The 22278-nt window shown below is 42.4% G+C and overlaps 1 protein-coding gene across 4 annotated transcripts in view; it reads right to left on the bottom strand.

Annotated features, from left to right (window-relative positions):
- KITLG (KIT ligand) overlaps window positions 1–22278 on the bottom strand; it is a 109333-nt gene that overhangs the window by 4762 nt on the left and 82293 nt on the right. For all 4 annotated transcript variants that reach the window (XM_083699487.1, XM_083699484.1, XM_083699485.1 and 1 more), the window contains 7 exons: window positions 21189–21251; window positions 14942–15121; window positions 12680–12842; window positions 11283–11372; window positions 3309–3418; window positions 3148–3224; window positions 1972–2056 (listed from right to left, as the gene is read on the bottom strand). In XM_083699487.1, the coding sequence (XP_083555613.1) occupies window positions 2017–2056; window positions 3148–3224; window positions 3309–3418; window positions 11283–11372; window positions 12680–12842; window positions 14942–15121; window positions 21189–21227 (699 nt within the window). In that variant the 5' untranslated portion in view covers window positions 21228–21251 and the 3' untranslated portion in view covers window positions 1972–2016. The remainder of the gene's footprint in view (window positions 1–1971; window positions 2057–3147; window positions 3225–3308; window positions 3419–11282; window positions 11373–12679; window positions 12843–14941; window positions 15122–21188; window positions 21252–22278) is intronic.

Genomic DNA, 22278 nt, shown 5'->3' with positions numbered 1-22278 from the left:
GAAGGAAGTGATAGCATCACGAGGTATCAGGGAAGAAGGAAGAGAAGAGGATATAGGAAAGAGAGGAAAGAAATGTTGGGCAAAGTGTGAAAATTTATGAAAGGAATGGACACAGAAGAGGGTTGGAGGATAGGACCGTGGGATGAGAATATGGGCAACAATGAAAGCATAGAAGAATATTATCCCACGCTGTGTTAACTAGGGGTGTTTGTTCATATATTACCTTCAACATGTCTATGTGTACCATGCAGACGTACGAGTTGAACTGTGCATTTGTAGTTATAGAAAGGTAAAGGTAAAGGGACCCCTGACCATTAGGTCCAGTCATGGCCGACTCTGGGGTTGCGGCTCATCTCGCTTTACTGGCCAAGGGAGCTGGTGTTCAGCTTCCGGGTCATGTGGCCAGCATGACTAAGCTGCTTCTGGCGAACCAGAGCAGTGCACGGAAATGCTGTTTACCTTCCCGCTGGAGCGGTACCTATTTATCTACTTGCACTTTGACGTGCTTTCAAACTGCTAGGTGGGCAGGAGCAGGGACCGAGCAAGGGGAGCTCACCCCGTCACAGGGATTCGAACTGCCGCCCTTCTGATCGGCAAGTTCTAGGCTCTGTGGTTTAACCCACAGCGCCACTCGCATCCCATATTTGTAGTTATACAGATGCAATATTCAATGAGCAGTCCTTTTTTTCTAAAAAAAACATGTTTATGGGGTACTTTCATTTTTCTACTCATATTGAAATACTGCCCCTCAATGAGGCCAAACTTAGATTCACAAAATGTTTAGGGGGTATGCGTACCCCTGCGTACCCCCAGAGGAAAAAAACACTGTCAGTGAGTATACGGTCTGTGTAGCTCTATACACAATAGTGTGCTCTTTCACATCATAAACACATGTATGTGTGTAAAGATAGTTTGTACCTGTGTTCAGTGTAAAGTGGGACAAGTCATGGCTTAGTGTATGCATGTTTGAGAGGGGGGCGGAGAAGAGGAGAAATGTTATGGTGTTTGCCAGCAAAAACCTTGGCCACAAACCTCATTTTATGTACATTCTAAATCTTTAACTTAAACTCAGTTCACATCTGAAACATATTGGCCAAATTAGCTTAGTCTTGTCAAAAAAGTCAACCCCTAGATACAATTGACAATCAAATTATACCAGTCAAGGAGGTGAGATTGTCTTCAGGAAAGCAGCAGTGAAGGGAGGTTTAAGCCTCCCTGGCTGTGATATTGATGAATATCACCCCCTCCCTGCCCTGGATTAGGTGCAAATTGTAAAGCTGCTATAGGCCGAGGGCTGGATTTCCCCCCCAATATATGACTGCAATACAAAATGAATGCTATGATGGAAACTGGAAACTCAGTGAAGGCCCTTATCAATCCACTATATGGATAGGCCATAGAATGCCATATTTCAAAGTGGTCGTTTGTACCACAGCAACTACTTTGCAGGTAAATATCCTTTAATACTTTGGAATGCTAATGCAGAGTTTCACAGGAACACATGAAATTGCTGTATACTGAGTCAGGACCATTGGTCCAGCTAGCTCAGTATTGCCAACACTGACTGGTGGTGACTATCCAGTATCTCAAGCAGGGAATATTCCCAATCCTATATGTAGATGCTGGATATTGCAACCGTCTGCATGCAAAGCAGATGAGAGTTACTGGAAGTGCCAGTACTAGATGAAATTCTAGCCCCAGAAGGGCACAAGTTGTGTTTTTAGATACTAGAGCTCAGAGGTCTCATTGAATAGCCTACCATCTCTTGAATACCTCTCTAAAGGGAAGCAAAGGGGCTTACTTTCAAAGGCTGTGACTCTACTGTTACTGAAGCAGTACTTTTTAAATTAACAGCCTGTTAGCTTCAAGTTTTATAAAATAATCCTTAGGGAATAGTTACTACACATTTCAACAGGCTAATCATTAGAAAAGATTTGTGGGCAATTCAAAATTGTCTTTTCCAGAACTTACCAAGACATGAAACAGTAACAGTGTATATATATAAAAAAGCAACAGCTACACCTGTAGAAGTATTTTCTCTTTTTGCTGCAGCATACTGAAAGGTAAACAAAAACCAAAGTGCATTTTTTATCATATGGGCAGCAGAGAGGATCAATTTTAACACAATTTTAAAGGTAAAAGAGCATCCATTTGTAGAGAAAGGTCATAGGTGGGTTTCAGACTTATTGTAAAGCATAATTGGATGAAAATTATGATTTTTCTATTCTTAAGACTCCTCTGATTTTCCTGTGGGTAAGACCCAGTTATTCAATGGGACTTATTTCGGAGTAGGCATACAAAGAACTGTGTTGGAAGCTGGCGAAAGAACTGCAGTAAACCTGACGTCTGCACGGGAAGAAAGCTTTCTTCTGACTTTTCAGCTGTTTGTTTTACGTTCTGACAGCACAATCCTTTTGCATATCTACTCAGAAAATAAATCGCCCTATGTTACCCCCGAGCAAGTTAGCTTTGGACTGGAGGCTTAATGGAACATAGTATATGAGACATGACCCAAAGTTTTCCCTCAGATGTATTTCATGTTCAGACCTCACCTTCTTCCCATCCCTGAAGTAGCACTGCACAGAATCAAATCCCCTTGATTACCAGCTGCTAAACAGGAGGAAGAAGAGTTTGGATCAAAGCGGCTAACAATCTCCTTTCCCTTCCTCCCCCACAACAAACACTCTGTGAGGTGAGTGAGGCTGAGAGACTTCAGAGAAGTGTGACTAGCCCAAGGTCACCCAGTAGCTACATGTGGAAATGCAGGGTATCGAACCTGGTTCACCAGATTACAAGTCCACCACTCTTAACCACTACACCACACCCATCCTGCATAGTGCCAGTCACTTCTCCTCTGTGAGTGGCTTCCCTCACATGCATGAAACTGCCTGCAAAGGGGTAGCTTCCCATGGGATCAGATTATTACCAGCAGGAGGATTTGATCCTACCTGGTGCTATTTGCAAAGGAACAGCACACCTCAGGATTGAACCAACATGCTCTAGTCAGCACTGCCACCTACCCCCACCAGCTCCTGTTTGTTAAAATAGGGTTTTAAAAAATCCTTATGCCCCTTCCACTCCATCCCCCAGAACAGCACAAAGCAGATTGGTCTGATCCAGGGGCCATGGAATTTTTTTAGAAAATACCTTATTTCGTTATCCTCTTGGCAGATGTTTGATTCTGTATTCTGGTCACTTTCTGAAAAGTGTTTGCGGGTTGTTTTCTATGGAAAAACAGTGGTATATAAGTATTTTTACGTGTCAGCAAATGCATAAAGTAAGCCGGCGTTCTATTTGGCATATCTCACCTTCCAGCACAGAGCTCCCAAAATAAAGCCAATAAGAAGAGTCACCAGCCCTGTTAGTGCTATGCTGATTCCATGCATGCTGGGGCTGTTGAGGAAACCCAACTCTGCGTCTGTAATTGAAAACATTTCCAGTTAGCTTAAGCACATTTCTTTCTTTTTAATCTCCAGGGTAACATTGTTCATAAAAGGTAGTTAGGTATTGCCTTTGCAGACCATACATCGCAAGTTATACCTTGAGAGATTTGTTTGTCATTAGGAAGCATTTGGCTCCCTGAAATTCACAGCTTTATTTGCACTCCCTCCGGAAAGGCAAACATTCTGGCAACTGTATAATCACAATTTTACCATCTGCGGAGCAACATTTACCAAGCTATTTTCTTCCTCTCTCTTTGCAGCAAAAGATCTCCTCTCCTCATTCACCTCCCAAGGCCACTTAGCAGAACAGACTTTTCAGGAGGAAGATACTAGGAATAAATTTCATATATGGGCTCACAAGGGGCTGGGCAGTATAAACTTAAATACTCTACCACCCCGGACGCATTTCCCCCCACTTCTCTGGAGTAATAATAGCAGTGCTTGGAAATGAGCAATGCTGTTGACCACTGAACGATCCTGACTGCATCTTTCCAATTTACAGGTTATGCTTTTAATTAGCAGCCTCAAAGTAGCTCTGTTATATGCAACAGAGCAGAGGGGTGGGGATGGACAAAAAATGAATAAAAAACAACAACAACAACAACAACAACAACAACTAAACCAATGAAAAATTAATATTGGTCCCTATTATTTGCAAGCAGCCTTTGCTTGTTAAAAAAAAAATCCTTTCATACCAAATGGAAACAATTAATTTTTTAAAAATACTGCAGCTTTGTGTAAATATATTTGATTGTGCAACCTACAAGGCATGTTTATACGTGTTTCTCACACACTTTTGCGTTGTTTTACAGTTCAGAAGTATGCTAGTGGCATATGTGTGTGGTGCTGTGTTATGTGACACATAACCGGGCAGGCTGATACCATAAGTGGGTGATATCAGTTGGCCCAGAGTACTTAAGTCTGGTTTTATCCCTCCGACCTATATCAAGATTGCTTCAAAGCCTCCATTTCGTGATCATGACAGCCACGATATGGCACGTTCCCACAATCTTGTCTAGGCTGCAAATCCACTGGCTGTCATTTGAACTACAGGGGAGGAGACATGAGAGCTGCCTACTGTTTAAACCAGGGGTGGGGAACCTGATCCCCTAGACTTCACTTCCCATAATCCCTGGCAACTGGCTATTCTAGATGGAGCTGATGGGAGTTGGAGTCCAACAACATATGAAAGTCTTGGATGGAGGGGAGGTTGTAGCCTCTTTGCCTGCCTCTCCAAATGCTAGGGTATCCCGTTAAAGGGATCTGGGGGGAGTTACCTGTGGGGTTCACCCTATTTGATGTAAGTATTAGAAACCCCTGCACAGATTGACTGATAGCATCACTTTAAGCAGGCAGGCTGGAATAATTTGATTGTCCCATGCCAAAGCCAAACCTCTTTTATATGTATTCAGTAAAGTTGTGGCCTGTTTTGATCCAAAACCAGTCTCAGTTGCCTTTTAATTCCTTGTGGGGTGGGGGACTGGGGGGCATGATGTCTGGGCCTGCAACATCTAGAGCAGGGATAGGCAACCTAAGGCCCGGGGGCCAGATGCGGCCCAATTGCCTTCTCAATCCGGCCCGTGGACTGTCCAGGAATCAGCATGTTTTTACATGAGTAGAATGTGTCCTTTTATCTAAAATGCACCTATGGGTTATTTGTGGGTCCTGCCTGATGTTTTTACATGAGTAGAATTGTGCTTTTATTTAAAAATGCATCTCTGGGTTATTTGTGGGGCACAGGAATTCATTCATATTTTTTTTCCAAAATATAGTCCGGCCCACCGCATGGTCTGAGGGACGGTGGACCAGCCCACAGCTGAAAAAGGTTGCTGACTCCTGATCTAGAGGTTCCCCATCCTTGCTCTAAATCAGGGTGTCCCAAACTTGGGTATCCAGCTGTTTTTGGACAACAGTCCCCATCATCCCTGACCACTGGTCCGGCTAGTTAAGGATGATGGGTGTTGTAGTCCAAAAAATATCTGGAGACCCAAAATATCTGATTTCCCAAAATATTTGGGAAACTCTGATCTAAACCAAGCCTGTCTATTCCTGTCACAGTGCAGGTGAAAAAAAACTATTGTTGCATGTTTTAGTTCCGATCGTTTTTCCTGCAGACAAGCAGCTAAAAACTCAACTCTCAACAAAATCAAATTAAGCACACTAGGGAATGGGATAAGCAGCAGCTAAGAAGTGCCGGTGTGATGTGGTGCCAGATATACTCGCCATTCTGATTCCTTCCTGTAGACTTTCTATTCATTAGGAACCACTTCTTCTCCCGATGAGATTTTATTTTCCCACTTCAATTCTACCACAAAAATCCTGCCCACTCCAGTTCAAACCACATCTCAAGCCTCAGTGCAAACAGGGACTGACAATTTACAGTTCACAAAGCTGTCTTGGATTCTAAACCTTGTTTCTAATCAAATCTCTAGCCAACATTGTTTGAACTTTGCTTAGCCCCCGCAGGTGTGCCAACTCTAAAAGGAAATTTTAGTCAAGCAGAACAGATACTTCATGCTTGCATAATGGGAAGGTGGTTATTTTACACCATGCACGCTAACCGTAGTAGATAAAAGGTGAAGCTCTGAAAAAAAAAACCTTAGTAGGAACTTAGGAAGCTGCCCTTTTCAGACTCGTGTCCCTGCCTGGGGCATCTAGGTCAGTGTTGTTTGTGCTGACTGACAGTGGTTTTCCAGTTGACTTGGAAAAAAGGCAGGATACTCCCCATCCATCTGCCCTGTAACTCCAATCAGGCTGGGCCAACCTGCTTCAGCCTGGATCTGGTCCCAAATTAGTTCAGTGATGGGACTAATGTTTAATTGGATTTAAAAAAAAACAAAAGCAAAAAGCAAAACCTTAATTAAGCATCCAGCTAGGATGGGGGTGGTGATAGGAGATTTTGCATCTTTCAGAGCAGGTGCAATCTGTCAAAGTACCAGAGTAATAGCCTTTCCCTCCTTGCTCTGCCATGTGATTGAAGTGCTTTCAAGCTTGTCTGTTGCAGATTTGCACAGAGCAGGGGTGGTTTACCTGTCTCTACCTGCCCTCCAAGATGCTGATAGACTCAAACTCTAATCAGCTTCAGCCTGAATGACCATTGGCCAGGGATGATGGCTAGTGCAACTACATTGGGGAAGAAGTGGCATAGAGGGAGTCAGAGGATAAAGAAGGTTCTTTTCTTTTCTTTGATGGGGTTGAAAGGTAAAGTATTATATAGCTGCTGGCTTCAGACCTTTTGTTCAGGGTGTTTTACAAGGTGAACCTCTGCAATCAGCAGTAGGCAACAATGGAGCAAGCAATGGAGGTTACTCCCAGGAAAGCATGAAGAAGATTATGGTCCTGTTATTCTATCTGCAGCTGCCCTATGCATATAATGGATCAACATTCCTGCATTTTTGGATTCTATTTGGAGGCATGGACTCTCCATAGGGAGTGATCAATGATCCTGTATCACTTTATTTTATGTTTCCTTACAAAGAATTTTATTTGCCATTTTGCTGCCCATTTATCTAAGTTTGGAGCCCTCTGCAATTGACTTGGGCTTTCACTCTCCTGAATATGTTGGTATCATCTGCAAATCTGGCTTCCTCACTGCTTATCCCAGAATCTGGATAATTTGTGAATAAATTAAATAGCAATAGTCCCAATACAAATACTTGGGAAACTTCACTGCTTAGTCTTCTTCTGTGAACATTGTTTGCTTGCTCCTACTCTCTGCTTCCACTTGCACAACCAGATACCAATCCACAAGGGGCTATGTCCTCTTATTCCATGCTGTGTTTACTCTGGTGAAAGCTTTTGGTCAAAAGCTGGATTCAACCAATCTACATTCTTGTTGATACTCTCAATGTACCCTAAATCAGGCATGCCTTCCCTTTGCAGAAACCATAGGGATACTACCTTGGAAAGATTTGTTATTCTATATAACTGAAGGGTTAAAAAATGCTTTCCCTGCTCTTACCAGGAATCGAAGTCAACGGACATTTTGCTTCCTTGATCTCCCTTCAATTCTTTGAAACAAAAACAAAAACCTGACATTGTATTGCTTACCATCCAGTCCTTGGAAAGTTAATTGATTACTGGCAAGTGGCATTTTGATTTTGAGTTTGTTAAGCAATCTCTGGTGTAAGCCATCTAGATTTCGTGAATTTTTCATTTTAAATCTGTCAATAAGCACTCAAGCTCATCTGGTCATCGCTATATAACTCAGCTCTACAGATGAACCCCCAAACCCCACCCAATGTAGTTCAGTTCTGAGTCTGTCCAACAGTTTTTTAAGTGTAAGGTAAAGGTAAAGGGACCCCTGACTATTAGGTCCAGTCGTGGCCGTCTCTGGGGTTACGGCGCTCATCTCGCTTTACTGGCTGAGGGAGCCGGCGTACAGCTTCCAGGTCATGTGGCCAGCATGACTAAGCCGCTTCTGGCAAACCAGAGCAGCACACGGAAACGCCGTTTACCTTCCTGCCGGAGTGGTACCTATTTATCTACTTGCACTTTGACATGCTTTTGAACTGCTAGGTGGGCAGGAGCAGGGACCGAGCAACAGGAGCTCACCCCGTCACGGGGATTCAAACTGCCACCCTTCTGATTGGCAAGTCCTAGGCTTTGTGGTTTAACCCATAGCACCACCCGCATCCCTTTTTAAGTGTAGGTGGTTGCAATGAATTTGTTTGCCTTCTCTTGTAGTAATCCTTTCACATCTTTGCTTCCTGGCAGCCTGAGTGCTAGCTTCTTGCTTGTAATTTTTCCTTTAAAAAAAAAATAATACACCTCCATCAAGCACATCACCCCATTTTAATGGTTGTGCTGATCTGGTTGTTGTTGTTTTCCTTCCCTCAAACACTGCTGCTGAAGCTGTAAACTGAAGTAGAAGACTAGTTCTGAGAAGAGGCAGGAGAAAGAGGGACTCACCTGTCTCCCTCCTCTAGAAACTGCCTCCAAAGGGAGACAGTGAATAATAATAATAATAATAATAATAATAATAATAATAATAATAATAATAATAATAATTTATTTATACCCCACCCATCTGGCTGGGCCTCTGAATGTCAGGTAGTTGTTTATCACCTTGACATCTGATGGAAGGGCGTTCCACAGAGCGGGCGCCACTACCGAGAAGGCCCTCTGCCTGGTTCCCTGTAGCTTTGCTTCTCGCAATGAGGGAACCGCCAGAAGGCCCTCAGCACTGGACCTCAGCGTCCGGGCAGAACGATGGGGGTGGAGACACTCCTTCAGGTATACTGGACCGAGGCCTCTGCCCTCCCCATGCCAGTCTTCTGCTTCAGTTTACAGCTTCCACTGCTGCATTTTGTAAAACACACACACACACTAGGGTAGGGCACAAACTTGCACACATGTATAGCTTGGGTTTTAATCAGCAAAGGAGCTGTGGCTCTTAATATTTCTATTGTAACATCGTCAAGCTTCAAGAATGCAGCAACTCCCATTTGGTGCCAGGCAAGTTGAATAGAGTTGGAAAACTGACACAATGAACCACATACTAATCCTGCTGCCAGCTTTGTCACCCATGGATTTGCTCCAGATTAATTAAGACAAGATTTTAATCTATGTTACTTCAATGCTTTTCACACCTGCACATTTAGTCATATAATTAAAAATAATTGGGCAGAGGAACAAATATGCAGAGCCGATCCACTCTGCTTTAAATTGCAAATGTATTCATTCTTAGGGAACTTACTGACTGAATGCCATGGGTTTTTTTGGTATTGCTTTTAAATCTTTGATTAATTGGGGACATCAGAGTCTGAAAACATGGAGCCACAGAGATCAGAAGGGTGGTTTCTGAAAGGATATGTGCCAAGCTTCAGCCAAATGGCTGAGGATGGTGCTTTGCTTCAGCAGAGAGTCAAGCTCTCTGTGAAATGCATTCACTGATACAGAGGCCAATCGGAGAATAATGCAAAAAAATACAAAATGAAGAATGTGAAACTGGGTAGCTCCACATATTGCATTAAAAAAGATCCAAAAACAGCTTCTCTGCCTTTCTCTCCATACAAAAACCTTGCTGGAGAAGGCACCACAACACAGCACCTGTGAGAAATGACTATTAGCCACTGTATGGGATCTCGAGGAGATAGTGATCTGACATGGTCCACCCTTCTGTCTCTGGTCTCTTCATAATTCTTCTATCTGTATTTTATTACTTTCAATATCCCTTGTGAAAAGGCCTTGGATGTGTTGATGACACTGGTCAGCAAAGCCTTTGATGCATAGCCTGGCATTTTTGTCTTTTGATGTGGAGTAGCTCTGGTTGAGCCTGTATTATCCTAATACAGGGGTCAGCAAACTTTTTCAGTAGGGGGCCAGTCCACTGTCCCTCTGACCTTGTGGGGGGCCAGACTATATTTTTTGGGGAAAAGAAGAAGAACCAATTCCTATGCCCCACAAATAACCCAGAGATGCATTTTAAATAAAAGCACACATTCGACTCATGTAAAAACACGCTGATTCCTGGACCACCTACGGGCCGGATTTAGAAGGCTATTGGGCCAGATCTGGCCCCCGGGCCTTAGTTTGCCTACCCCTGTCCTAATAGGACACAGGTCTATAAAATACCCAGAATTTTGAGTCATCATTATATTAGATGTTAATGTGTATTTACAGCCCCTAACAAGGTTCCCGGAAGCCAGAAACAGGACCTTGTGTAGCCATGTACGGGACATTATATACTCCTGAAACCTTCCAGTAATGTAATATAGTGCTAAGAGAGAGGTAACTCACAACCATACCATACATTTAAAGCTCAAGGCTTCCTCTAAAAAGTCCCAGGAACTGTAGTTTATTTAGGGTGTTGGGAATCGTAGCTCTGTGAGGGGTAAACTACAAGTCCCAGAATTCTTAGGGGAAAGCCATGTGCTTTAAATGTATGGTATGAACGTGGCCAAGTTCTCTTGAACTTGACTGGGAAGCAGATTCCACAGTTGTGGTGTTAATAATACCAGCCAATCATTTGCAATATAGACTCCATCCTGCAATTCCTAATTGGCGCCATTATATAAGTTATACAGTGGTACCTGGGGATACAGACGCTTCAGGTTACAGACTCCACTAACCCAGAAATAATACCTCGGGTCAAGAACTTTGATTCAGGATGAGAACAGAAATTGCGCTGCAGTGGCACAGCAGCAGCGGGAGGCCCCATTAGCTAAAGTGGTACCTCAGGTTAAGAACAGTTTCAGGTTAAGAACGGACCTCCAGAACGAATCAAATTCTTAACCTGAGGTACCACTTTACCAGCTGTGGGGAACCTTTGTCCCTCCAGATGCTTTTGAAGTAGTACAACTCTCAGCCCCATCAAGCATTGCCAAAGGTCAGGGTTGATGGGAGTTGTAGTTCGGCAATATCTGGATGGACAAACGTTCCCCACACCTGCCTTATAGCAACAAATAAAAAACAAACCCATGTGTTCTTTCTCACTATGTTGCTGCCTCCACCTTAGAAGTGATGTCAATTCGAAGTGTTATTACTACTTACTAACACTTATAACTGCACAATGTGCTTGCAATAAACTGTATTCCTTTGCAAGCACAAATGCTGATTTATTTATTTCGTTGATATTCCACCTGTCCTCCAAGGAACTCATAGTTTTCCTCCTCCCCATGTTAATCTCACAATAACCCCTGATAGGCTGAGACCAAGTTCACTTAGTGAGTTTCATATTTCAGTGTGGATTTGAACCCCTGTCTTCCAGGTCCTAAGTCCAGCACTCTAACCACTACGCCACATTAGATACTGACAACACACACCCATTCCCTGCACAATACAGTTGGTTTCCCCTGTAGAAATCAAATGCAAATGGGTACAATGGTTTATACTTACGCTCGCTGCTATCGCCACTGCTGTCATTCTTAAGAGAGCTGGCAGCGACAGGATGTAACAAAATGGGCTCTGTGACACTGTTGCCGGCATCTAAGACAAACAGAGTGGATTGGTGGTCTATATTTGGGGAAACTGCAGATTATTTTGCCTGTATTATAGCATTTAACCAAGTCAACGGAACTGTTTGCAAATAATATTGACCAATAGCAACAATGCAAATAAAAAAAAATGGTTAACAGTGACCCCCCAAAAATCTGTTTTTTAAAACTACTCAGCTGTACCTCAGCTCAAACTTCAGAGCCGTCTTTCCTATTGGGCTTAGTGGTGCGTTGCACCAGGGTGCTGGCCTTTCAGGGGCGCCCCAGCGAGTGGGAAAGCTGTGCAGCTTTGCCGGTGGCCTCCCATTTCCCTGCACGCCCACCAGCTGTGCCCTGTCAACCATATGGCTGGGGGGCATGCAGCTTCCTTCCCAAGCCTCCGCGGGAGGAGCACAATCTCCACAAAGGCTTGGGGAAAGGTCGACAACTCTTGCAGGGGGGGGGGGCGCCAGAGGGATCTTTGAACCACGGTGCTGGGTATGCTTAAGACGGCCCTGTCAAACTCCCTCATAATAACCCCAGAATATGCTTGCAACCATTTTAAGACATAGTCACCAGAAGGCCTACTGACATGGATCAGCTCCAGTATATTGGAGGGAGGTGGAGAAAAACAGGGGGATTCAACCCTTTGTCCTCTCTGCAGTCCCAATCCAACTTCCCCCAACACCTCTCACCCCATTCACATAGGGAAGAAACCTTCCATTAACATCAAATGATTGTCACATTCAGCAGCTGATTGTCACTACTAGTAAGATCTATGTCCATATATAATCAGCTGCAGCTTTATATAACTATATGTGCCATATTATACAGAATTAGCACAGTCTTGCTAACAGTGCAGTCCTGAAGTTGGCATGCGGGGCAATCCACAGGTAGTTTAGCTGTCCAACCAAAGCCCTACTGGGCTCATTCCTGCAGGGTGAAAGTGAGTTTGGAGGAAACTCATATGGTTCTCTGTCCATTTTGCAACTCCCAGCAACAACCTAGATTTATGGGATGGAAAGAAAAGTCACAGGTGGTTTGGGATACATTGGAACCAAACTGCTTCCCAGTCCTCTACAACATGCCCATGGACCTCAGAGCTCAGAAAGCAGCTGGGCCAGGGCATCAAATGTTTCCAAGGTGGCAGAACAGGGAAATTTGATATTGGACCTCCTTCTCCAAAATCTGAGACGTCTCTTCAGTGTCAGAGTGGAAGATTAGATATTTCCTCCAGCCCCTGAGATAGCTTCCCGAGGACCATAGATGATCAAAGTTTGTGTCATTTGAGGACACATCCAGATAAAAATGAAGTCTTACCATTTGGGGAGGGCTCTGTTGCCGAAAGCAGAACACAGTCGCTCTGTTCTGGTGCTTTTGCAATGCTTTTGTAGACATCAATAGTGCTATTAAAGTGCTTAAAGAACTCTTCTGGAAAGAATTTACCTTCTTCATAAAGATGGTCATTATATTTTCTAAAGTTCTAAGGGGAGAAAAATAACAAAATCCATTTGTAAAGGAAGCACAAATAAGCTGAGCTACCACAGCGTGAAATGGTATGGATCATGAATAGATGGAAATGTGTTTAACAGGTGGTACAAACTGGGAGGTCAAAACTGTAAATTATAAAGGTCAAATTCAGTTGGACACATTTTCCTTGCTACAAAAGCTCTGTTCCCTGGATTGCAATTGATTTCTTTCTTGCTGCAAAACTTTATCAGTTAATGGCAAAACTGGCTCCAAACAATATGGTTTTCAGTTACATCATACTTCATTAACATGATATTTCAGTTAACTACTAAAACATGGTTACTTTGTGTATTGTAAACATGGGGATACCTTGGGCCAGATTGCGCAATACTCTCCTGATCAGTGCCATGCATGTGTTTGTTTTTTTATACTAAGATTTATACCCTGCTTCCCCCTTCATTTTAACCAGCAAGTTAAGACAATAATACTAAATTCATGAGGCATGGAGTTCCACATGTGCTGCCACCGAAAGGCCCTTCTGCCACCAATCATAACACAGAAGCGGCTGAATCTAGACTCATCAAAGAAGTGTTTCAGTTTAAAGCGTTGTATATCGCACATACAACACATAAAATCGGTTTTTCTTTACCCGTCTAGCTGAGTCAAGGTCTTGACATGCATAAGAGGGTATCAAGGCAGCTTCACGTGGGCAGGAACTGATACTGATATAACTTGATCCCAAGATGTTTAGGTCTTTAAAAGGAATACCTAGTGCTTTGAATTGCACCCCTAAATCATATGGCAGCTGGTGCAACTGATAAAATAAAAGTGGTGAATGAACTCACCACTTGGCCCCTGTCAAAATCATGGCAGTGGCATTTTGCACCAACTGTGATTTACAGGTTGCTTTCCAGAGCAACTCCACGTAGAATGTGCCACAGTAGTTTAATCACAAAGTAATAAAGACACATGAATCCATGTGGCTGAAACAAGGGCAGGTTTTACACCTGCCTGCCTTCAACATCATGGGAGATCTATGTGAAGGCATAATTACTTCTACAGTATAATGTTACATGCCAGTAACATTTGTAAGATTGCTATCACTTAAATTTTGGGGGAAGCAGTCCTTGAACAGATTTCCTAAATCTGTTTTAGCTATTCCCAATGGCTCAAATGTGCAGTGACTTTGCTTTGGGAAATGTGTGTGTGTGTGTGTGCACGCACACACACAAACTATGCAGGTGGCGTGTACGAAACTGCCTCAGAAACTCGCTTAGATTTTAAAAAATAGTTCTGTAGATGTCCAGAGCTTTCTTAGGTGTGTGGAGCCTTAGGTGTGTCTCCCAGACAACAAGGAGTCCATCCATACTGTATATAAAAAGTAGTATTCCATCCCCAGTCAAATATTAAGGATGCAATCCAAAAAATGCTTACTTGAGAATAAGTACTATTGAGCTCAATTGGGCTTACTTCAGAGTAGGCATCTACAGAATCACACTGAAATAAATGATAAAAAGTGGATAGGAAATCTAGTTGCAGGCAGACTGAGGGGCTTAAATATAATAGCAAGAAACTAGTACAAAGTGAAACAATCTTAGAGACAAGACAATTTCCGTGTAACACTCAATAAAGATTTAGCGATATAGGCACAAGCAAGGGCAAGCCCAAGCAGAGTCTTGGGCTTGTGTTTTCCACACACACACACACACACACACCCCTTCTACTATGATTGGGAAAAGGACCTCTGCAGCATTTAGTTTCACTTTTAGAAAATCCTGGCTGGATGTTGTTACCTGTGAACTACAGACCATGGTTTAAAACAAATTCCAAAATTTTAAAACAATCAAACTGCAAACTGACTTGTTTAATTAACAACTTTAGAATAAATGTCTCTGATTTGCACATGAGGAGCTGGGATTTTCTGAAGGCAAAATGAAGCACTGCAGAAGTCTTTTGCCTGGCTGTGCAGGAGGCCGAGATGGAAGCAGGTGCTGAAGCTCGGTCAGGATCCTTCCCACTACATACAAACCAGTCTATTCTGTTCTGGTCTGCTCTCTATACACAAAGGTATTATTTTGCAACCAAGAGGGAAGATTCATCTTAGATTATTACCTTATTTTTATTAGTAGACAGGCATGCCATTAGATCATTGATGATCCTTGTGAGATTATTGATGATTGAGTAATTACTTAAGACATCTGACATATCTGAAAAGTCTTTAAATCTGTGCAGAAGATTATTCAGACTCGCTGACAATTCAGGAACCATCAGATACAACCAACAATGATTAGGCTGTCAGGGGTGATAAAAAGAAAAGAGAGAGAGATTACACTCCACACACAACTGTTTAAGTAATTTAAAGTGTGTAAAAGTAGATTAACGTGTCCTTTCCAATAGGTATTAGCTTGCACTTTGTCAGATTGAAAATTCAGCTGCCATTAGATTACCTGCTGTTTTCTTGAGTCCTTTTTGGAATTCCTGACAGTCCTTCTTAACATAACTAGGTCAGCCATGACTGTCAGTAGATGTTGCCAGTTCTGCTTTATCCCTGAGTCTACCAGCTTCAAAGCTGTCAAAAAAATCACTGCTAGCATTTAACTTCTTTCACACTGAAGTATGCGGGAATCTAACACACAATCTTGTTCTTCTTTACACAATGACTTGTAGATTGATTATTATGCCTTTTATTCTTCTAATTATGCTATACTTTTTTTAAAAAATGTGTATCTCCACATTAGGTTCCACAAGACACTTTTGCTGTAAAACGCATTATGCAACCCCCACCATCCCACAATTTATGCCTTGAATTTGTCTATCTCAATGTCAAACATGGTTTACTAACACTCACAACTAAAACTCAATTTGAGATCTTTAATGCAACGATTCGGTGGAGCTGCACAGGGCAGGGATGGAGAACCTATGGATCTCCCGATGTCACTGGATTCTAGCTACTGCAAAAATCTTAACTGAGAGCAAACGGAGATGTCAAAAGCAAATAAACCAATACTGTAGAATCACTTGCTAACTCTTGGAAACTGACCCAAATGATGAAACTCATGGTGTGTTCATTTGAGAAGCAGAAAGACCCAATTGAAGAAGCCAAGGGCCCCATTTACAAATTTCATGAGGACGAAGTACAATTTCGACCTGAAGTTTATCAGTCTATTGCATTTATTTAATGAGCATTTATATGTGCCTTTATTTGTATTTGCACCCACTGCCCTACATGCAGAATTCTACAGCACAAATCCTCCCTGCTAATTTCACTATCCTTTTTCTGGGTGGTCCACCATAAAAACAGTTGTTGGCAACAAACTAGGACGGTGGTGGGGGAAGAGGAGTAAAGGAGAACCATAAAATTCAGTATACAGCTTGGCAGCATATTTCAGAGATAAGAGAGTAACTCAAATCTATTAATTCTGCTGCTCCTACAAACACTAACTTTCTGTAAAGAACATCAAGTTTATGGAGAACTGAACTTAATAGTAACATTTAAATCATAGAATCATAGAATTGTAGAGTTGGAAGGGACCCTGAGGATAATTTAGTCCAACCCCTTGCAATGAAAATGTCCCATATGGGGATCAAACCTGCAACCTTGGAGTTGTCCCATATGGGGATCAAACCTGCAACCTTGGAGTTATCAGCCCCATCCTCCAACCAACTGAGCAAGCCACAAAACTTGGATTACCCACCCTATCTTTTTCAACACTTGCAGAAGAAGGTTCTTCCTCGTTTATGCTCCCGTTTGCACATGCAAGAATACACACATACATACACACACTAAAACCATTTTTCTTACTCTTCCTGCCAGCCAACAGACTTCCTTTGGCCTTTAACTGAGCAGCACCCACCCACACTATTCTTTGCAGTTTGTACATTTGCTTTTTGGCCCACAGAATTAGATGCTTGGCTGAAAGTAATTTGTAATGCATTAAATTTTTTTATTTAAAAAATGTTGGCATTGGATGCATTTTATAGATCTGTGTTGCTGACACATTTTGGCTTGGAATATTTTTTGTTGCACCAAGTGCCAAAAACTAATATATTTCTTCAGTTGACTGAAAGCATGCTCATTGGGCTTGTTCCACCTTACCCTCCCCCACATATTGATTTAAGTTTAAAACTGATTTAAGGGCTATCAGATGGAAGGTGGAGAAAGCTTGTTTTCTCCTGCTCCAGAGCGTAGGACCCAAACCAATAGTTTCAAGTTACGAGACAGAAGATTTCTACTAAACATCAGGAAGAACTTTCTGGCTGTAAGAGCTGTTTGACAGGGGAGCAGACTTCATTGGAGGTTTTTAAGCAGAGGCTGGATGGCCATTTGCCATTGATGCTTTAGCTGAGATTCTTGAATCACAGGGGATTGGACTAGAAGATGACCCCCAATATCCCGTCCAATTCTACAATTCTATGGTGCTGTAAGAACTTCATTAGATGTTTTGAAGGGCGGTACTGTTATAAATACTGATGATCTGCAGCTTTGGCTTTCTTATTCATCAAAGCAGAGCTGTACACTGTGTAGATGAAGCAGCATGAAAACACACCAATGGAATTTATGAATGACCACTTCACATCCAAACTATTGTCAAGAACAGTCCAGAATGGTCCAGATGTTTCAGTGTCCATGTGTTTTTAATTTGAGGCACTGAACATTGTTGTGAGAAAACTGCACCACAAGTATGAAAACAAAAAGCTGCTCCACTGATGTGGATATATTGATAACCGCAGTTCCACATTTTGGAACACTGGGGGGGGGGGGATAATGGAAGGAACTAAGGGCCTCAGACAAAAGAAACTCAGAACAGCCGTGCTGGACCAGACCAAAGGACCATCATTTCTTATGCTGGCCAGCTGGATGCCTTGGGAACGCACAAGCACAGCATGAAGATCACAGAAACGTTGTTGTCGTTGTTGTTTAGTCGTTTAGTCGTGTCCGACTCTTCATGACCCCATGGACCGGAGCACGCCAGGCACTCCTGTCTTCCACCGCCTCCCGCAGTTTGGTCAAACTCATGCTGGTAGCTTTGAGAATACCATCCAACGTTGCATCTCATCCTCTGTCGTCCCCTTCTCCTTGTGCCCTCCATCTTTCCCAACATCAGGGTCTTTTCCAGAGAGTCTTCTCTTCTCATGAGGTGGCCAAAGTATTGGAGCCTCAGCTTCAGGATCTGTCCTGAAGATCAGCACTCAGGGCTGATTTCCTTAAGAATAGAGAGGTTTGATCTTCTTGCAGTCCATGGGACTCTCAAGAGTCTCCTCCAGCACCATGATTCACAAAAGCATCAATTCTTCAGCGATCAGCCTTCTTTATGGTCCAGCTCTCACTTCCGTACATCACTATTGGGAAAACCATAGCTTTTACTATACAGACCTTTGTTGGCAAGGTGATGTGTCTACTTTTTAAGATGCTGTCTAGGTTTGTCATACCTTTTCTCCCTAGAAGCATGCTGCATTATACCAAGTCAGAGCCTTGGTCCAGCCTAGCTCAGCATCGCCTTCACAGACAGGCAGCAATTTTGATGGTCTCAGTCGGGATTCTTTTGCAGATCAACCTGGAGGAGATCTTATCTTTCCATGCAAAGCATGTACATCAGGCAGGCAGCAATGTTGAGAGGCTCACACGGCAGTCCAAGAAGTAAGGATTCCCATCTCCTCTTTTCCTTGTCCCACTCCCAGTCCTATATCCAGCCTCCTCCCCTCCCTATTTTATCGCTTAATATATCTGGATACTTGTTCTGGCAGCTTACCGTCTTTTCCATCTTTCCCCTCTATTGGATAGGCAATCTCTATCGATTTGACACTTTCTATTCTTAGCTATTACTGTTACTACAATAATAATATTTTAATAATAATATTTTTTTATTATTTGTTGGGGGAGCTATGTTCCCCCATTTGAAAGCATCTTCCAACACCACCTAAAAAGGAGGGAGTCTCTTTCTGGAAAGAGAATTTAACCCTTGTGGCATTGTTATTAACACAACTGGGGTGTTAATAATACCAGTTGTAGGATTAATTATTACGTTCTAAATATAGTTTGGGACGTGGGTGGCACTGTGGGTTAAACCACAGAGCCTAGGACTTGCCGATCAGAAGGTTGGCGGTTCGAATCCCCACGACGGGGTGAGCTCCCGTTGCTCGGTCCCTGCTCCTGCCAACCTAGCAGTTCGAAAGCATGTCAAAAGTGCAAGTAGATAAATAGGTACCGCTCCGGCGGGAAGGTAAATGGCGTTTCCGTGCGCTGCTCTGGTTCGTCATGCTGGCTACATAACCTGGAAGCTGTACGCCGGCTCCCTCGGCCAATAAAGCGAGATGAGCGCCACAACCCCAGAGTCGGTGACGACTGGACCTAATGGTCATGGGTCCCTTTACCTTTTTAAATATAGTTTAAAATATACCTACTAATGCAAAATTAACCAATCTCATAAATGTTATTCTGAAGGGAAGTGTCCCTGTTTTAATATTCCTCACAAAACCAAACAATACAGCACTTAAGAGCTCTTACCAAGGCTAACAAAATTTGCAGGCATTTCGAATTTTATTCAACTAAATTATACTCATGAGTAGAACCACTGAACTCAATAAACAAAATTTAACAATGGCCATTAACCATGTCCAAAGCTTCTACTCTGAGTAGGATTAACATTGGATACAACACTTATTTTTTTTAGATTCTGAATACCACCCGGATATTTCCAAAACAGCATAAATATTACATTGGAATAAGGAGCGTTTAGGACCAGCAGAATTATGCAAGAAAACAACAAAGAAAGCATATATGTCAGGGAAATAAAATATCTTTTGATTACCCAGTGCATTCATTAAAGAGATAATCATAATAATTATCACAACTAAAGAAGCTGTTCACCTCCTTTATCTCTGGCAATGTCTTATATGGATTTCCACTGTGGAAATGATAATTATACATAGGCTTATCCCTTTTGCTGCCAAAGTCACTGTACAATAGGATCGAAAATATAAATCAAAGATTCAAACCAAAAATCTATATTCTCTGCCTTGCACAGTAATGAGCATTTATTGCATTTTATCACTAAAGAAAAGATATGGGGCACTCTCAAGCAGAAATATAGTAAGGTAAATGGTAAGGTGAAAGGTTTAAGCCAAGGGTTGTTAGCTGTTATTGTTTTCCCCCTGAGGGCATTCACCTGTAGTCCAGACTCGGGGCAGAGCATCCCTTCTGGGTGTGGCCAAAAAGGGGCATTGCTATCCCACACACTTGCATAAACTCTCTCACAGAATAATAATAATAATAATAATAATAATAATAATAATAATAATAATAATAATAATTCATTTATTATGGTTTCCCCAGCCACTCTGGGCAGCTTCCAACAGAACATTAAAAACAGAATAAAACTTCAAACATTAAAAACTTCCCTAAACAGGGCTGCCTTCAGATGTCTTCTAAAAGTCAGATAGTTGTTTATTTCCCGGGGGCCAGGGAAATTTGTTGTTAGCCGCCCTGAGCCCGGCTTCGGCTGGGGAGGGCAGGATATAAATAAAATTTATTATTATTATTTATTATTCCTTGACATCTGATAGGAGGGTGTTCCACAAGGCAGACACCACAACTGAGAAGGCCCTCTGCCTGGTTCCCTGTAACCTCACTTCTCGCAGTGAGGGAACTGCCAGAAGGCCCTCACCGCTGGACCTCAGTGTCCGGGCTGAACAATGGGGGTGGAGATGCTCCTTCAGGTATACTGGGCTGAGGTATATTTAGGGCTTTAAAGGTCCACACCAACACTGAATTGTGCTTGGATATGCACTGGGAACCAATGCAGGTCTCTCAGGACTGGTGTTATATGGTCTTGGCAGCCACTCCCAGTCACTAGTCTAGCTGCCGCATTCTGGATTAGTTGCAGTTTCTGAGTCACCTTCAAAGGTAGCCCCACACAGAATACACACATGGGAACATAGGCCTCCTCATCAGTGGATTTGGGCAGATCATTTGAGGAAGTGTGATTAAAGCTCACCTCTATGCATTAAATGACTGATCCGATAATGGGTGAGGAGGTAATTTCTGTCCCAATGAGGGTGTTGGGCTGGGCAGAGCATTGCATATATTTACCCTTCTTAGATCTGCCCAAATTTGTGGGGGTCATAGGGTGTGCTGGGCTGAAGCTTAGCCACTCCTGGTTTAAGCTTAACTCACCCACAGAAACCACTGAGTCTTAGTACTGATCTATATCTTTTGAAGTAAATAGTTTTTGAAAGGCCTTTGTTTAGTAAGAGCTTTAACAAAACCTGAAGTTCTCATCTCGTAAGAGTAGAAAACAAGAATCATCAAGGACTCCCGTGGTTGTTTTACAAAGAATATAATTCAAGCGGTTGTACATACCAGACTGTCCATCTTCCGGACATATTTAAGGGTTATCATATAATCATTTGGAAGATTTCCAACCTACAGACAGACAATAAAGGACATTAAAGGTTATTTAGTGGTTCTATATAAAATCAAGCTGAAATTTAATTATATGCTATAAAGAAAAATATCATTAAATGTTCTGCTAAAGCAGGGGTGGGAAATGCATAGCTCTTCAGATGCTGCCGGACTAAAACTTCCATCATCCCTGGCCACTGGCCATGTTGACTGGGGCTGATGGGAATTGGAGTCCAATGAAATCCTATACAAAGGTAGTGCATGAATCCAAGACTCATCGTGTCTTGCGCTTATTTTCTGTTACATCTGAATTCTGAACTGGAATAGTAGGTTATTGGGAAAGGCTGCTAATTCCTCATCCCAGTCAATGTTGGAGAAGATTTTCAGCTTGCCAAATGGAATTATTCCCCTATACACTTTTCTTAAGGCTCTCCTGACCCCCCTAAGCCAGTTTGGGGAGATGGGGGCAGATGAGGAGGCAAAGCCCCATTGCATTAGTGCAGGCATCCACGAGTCTAATCCCACCCTGTATTTCTCACCACCCTGATAGCCCATAATTTGGGATCCAGTAATAGCCACACTTCAAGCAAAAGGAAATACATTGTTCTCCATACTCGGTATGCAGGAAGGGGCTCGATACTTAGCAATGTCAGCAACTGTATATTCCTTTAAGAAAGGTCACTGCAAGATTAAATTTGTTCCAGATCAACAAGCACTACAAGAATTGGCATGCATTATGTATACAATCTACTTTACCGGCATCAGGGCCTGTCAAGCACTTTTCACGCACAGTTTAAAAAAACACACAAGAACGTAAGTGGTCAAGACTACAGATTCAAGGAGTAAGAGCATTACTTCCAAACAGAAAACAACTCAGCACGAGACAGCTTGTGCATGACAGTGGATAATATATATGCATGGTGTCTTACTCAGAAAACTTTCTTTAATTGCAAATTATTTATAGAATTGTATATCAAATATAGTTGTAATTTTGTAGTCTCATCTATGTCCAAGTCACAGCAAGTCCAAATTGATCACGTGGATACTA

Source organism: Podarcis gaigeae (assembly GCF_964106915.1).
Source record: "Podarcis gaigeae genome assembly, chromosome: 10".
NCBI classification, from domain to species: Eukaryota; Metazoa; Chordata; class Lepidosauria; order Squamata; family Lacertidae; genus Podarcis; species Podarcis gaigeae.
The sequence above is the reverse complement of the archived record's forward strand: the minus strand, read 5'-3'. Positions and strand labels throughout refer to the sequence as shown.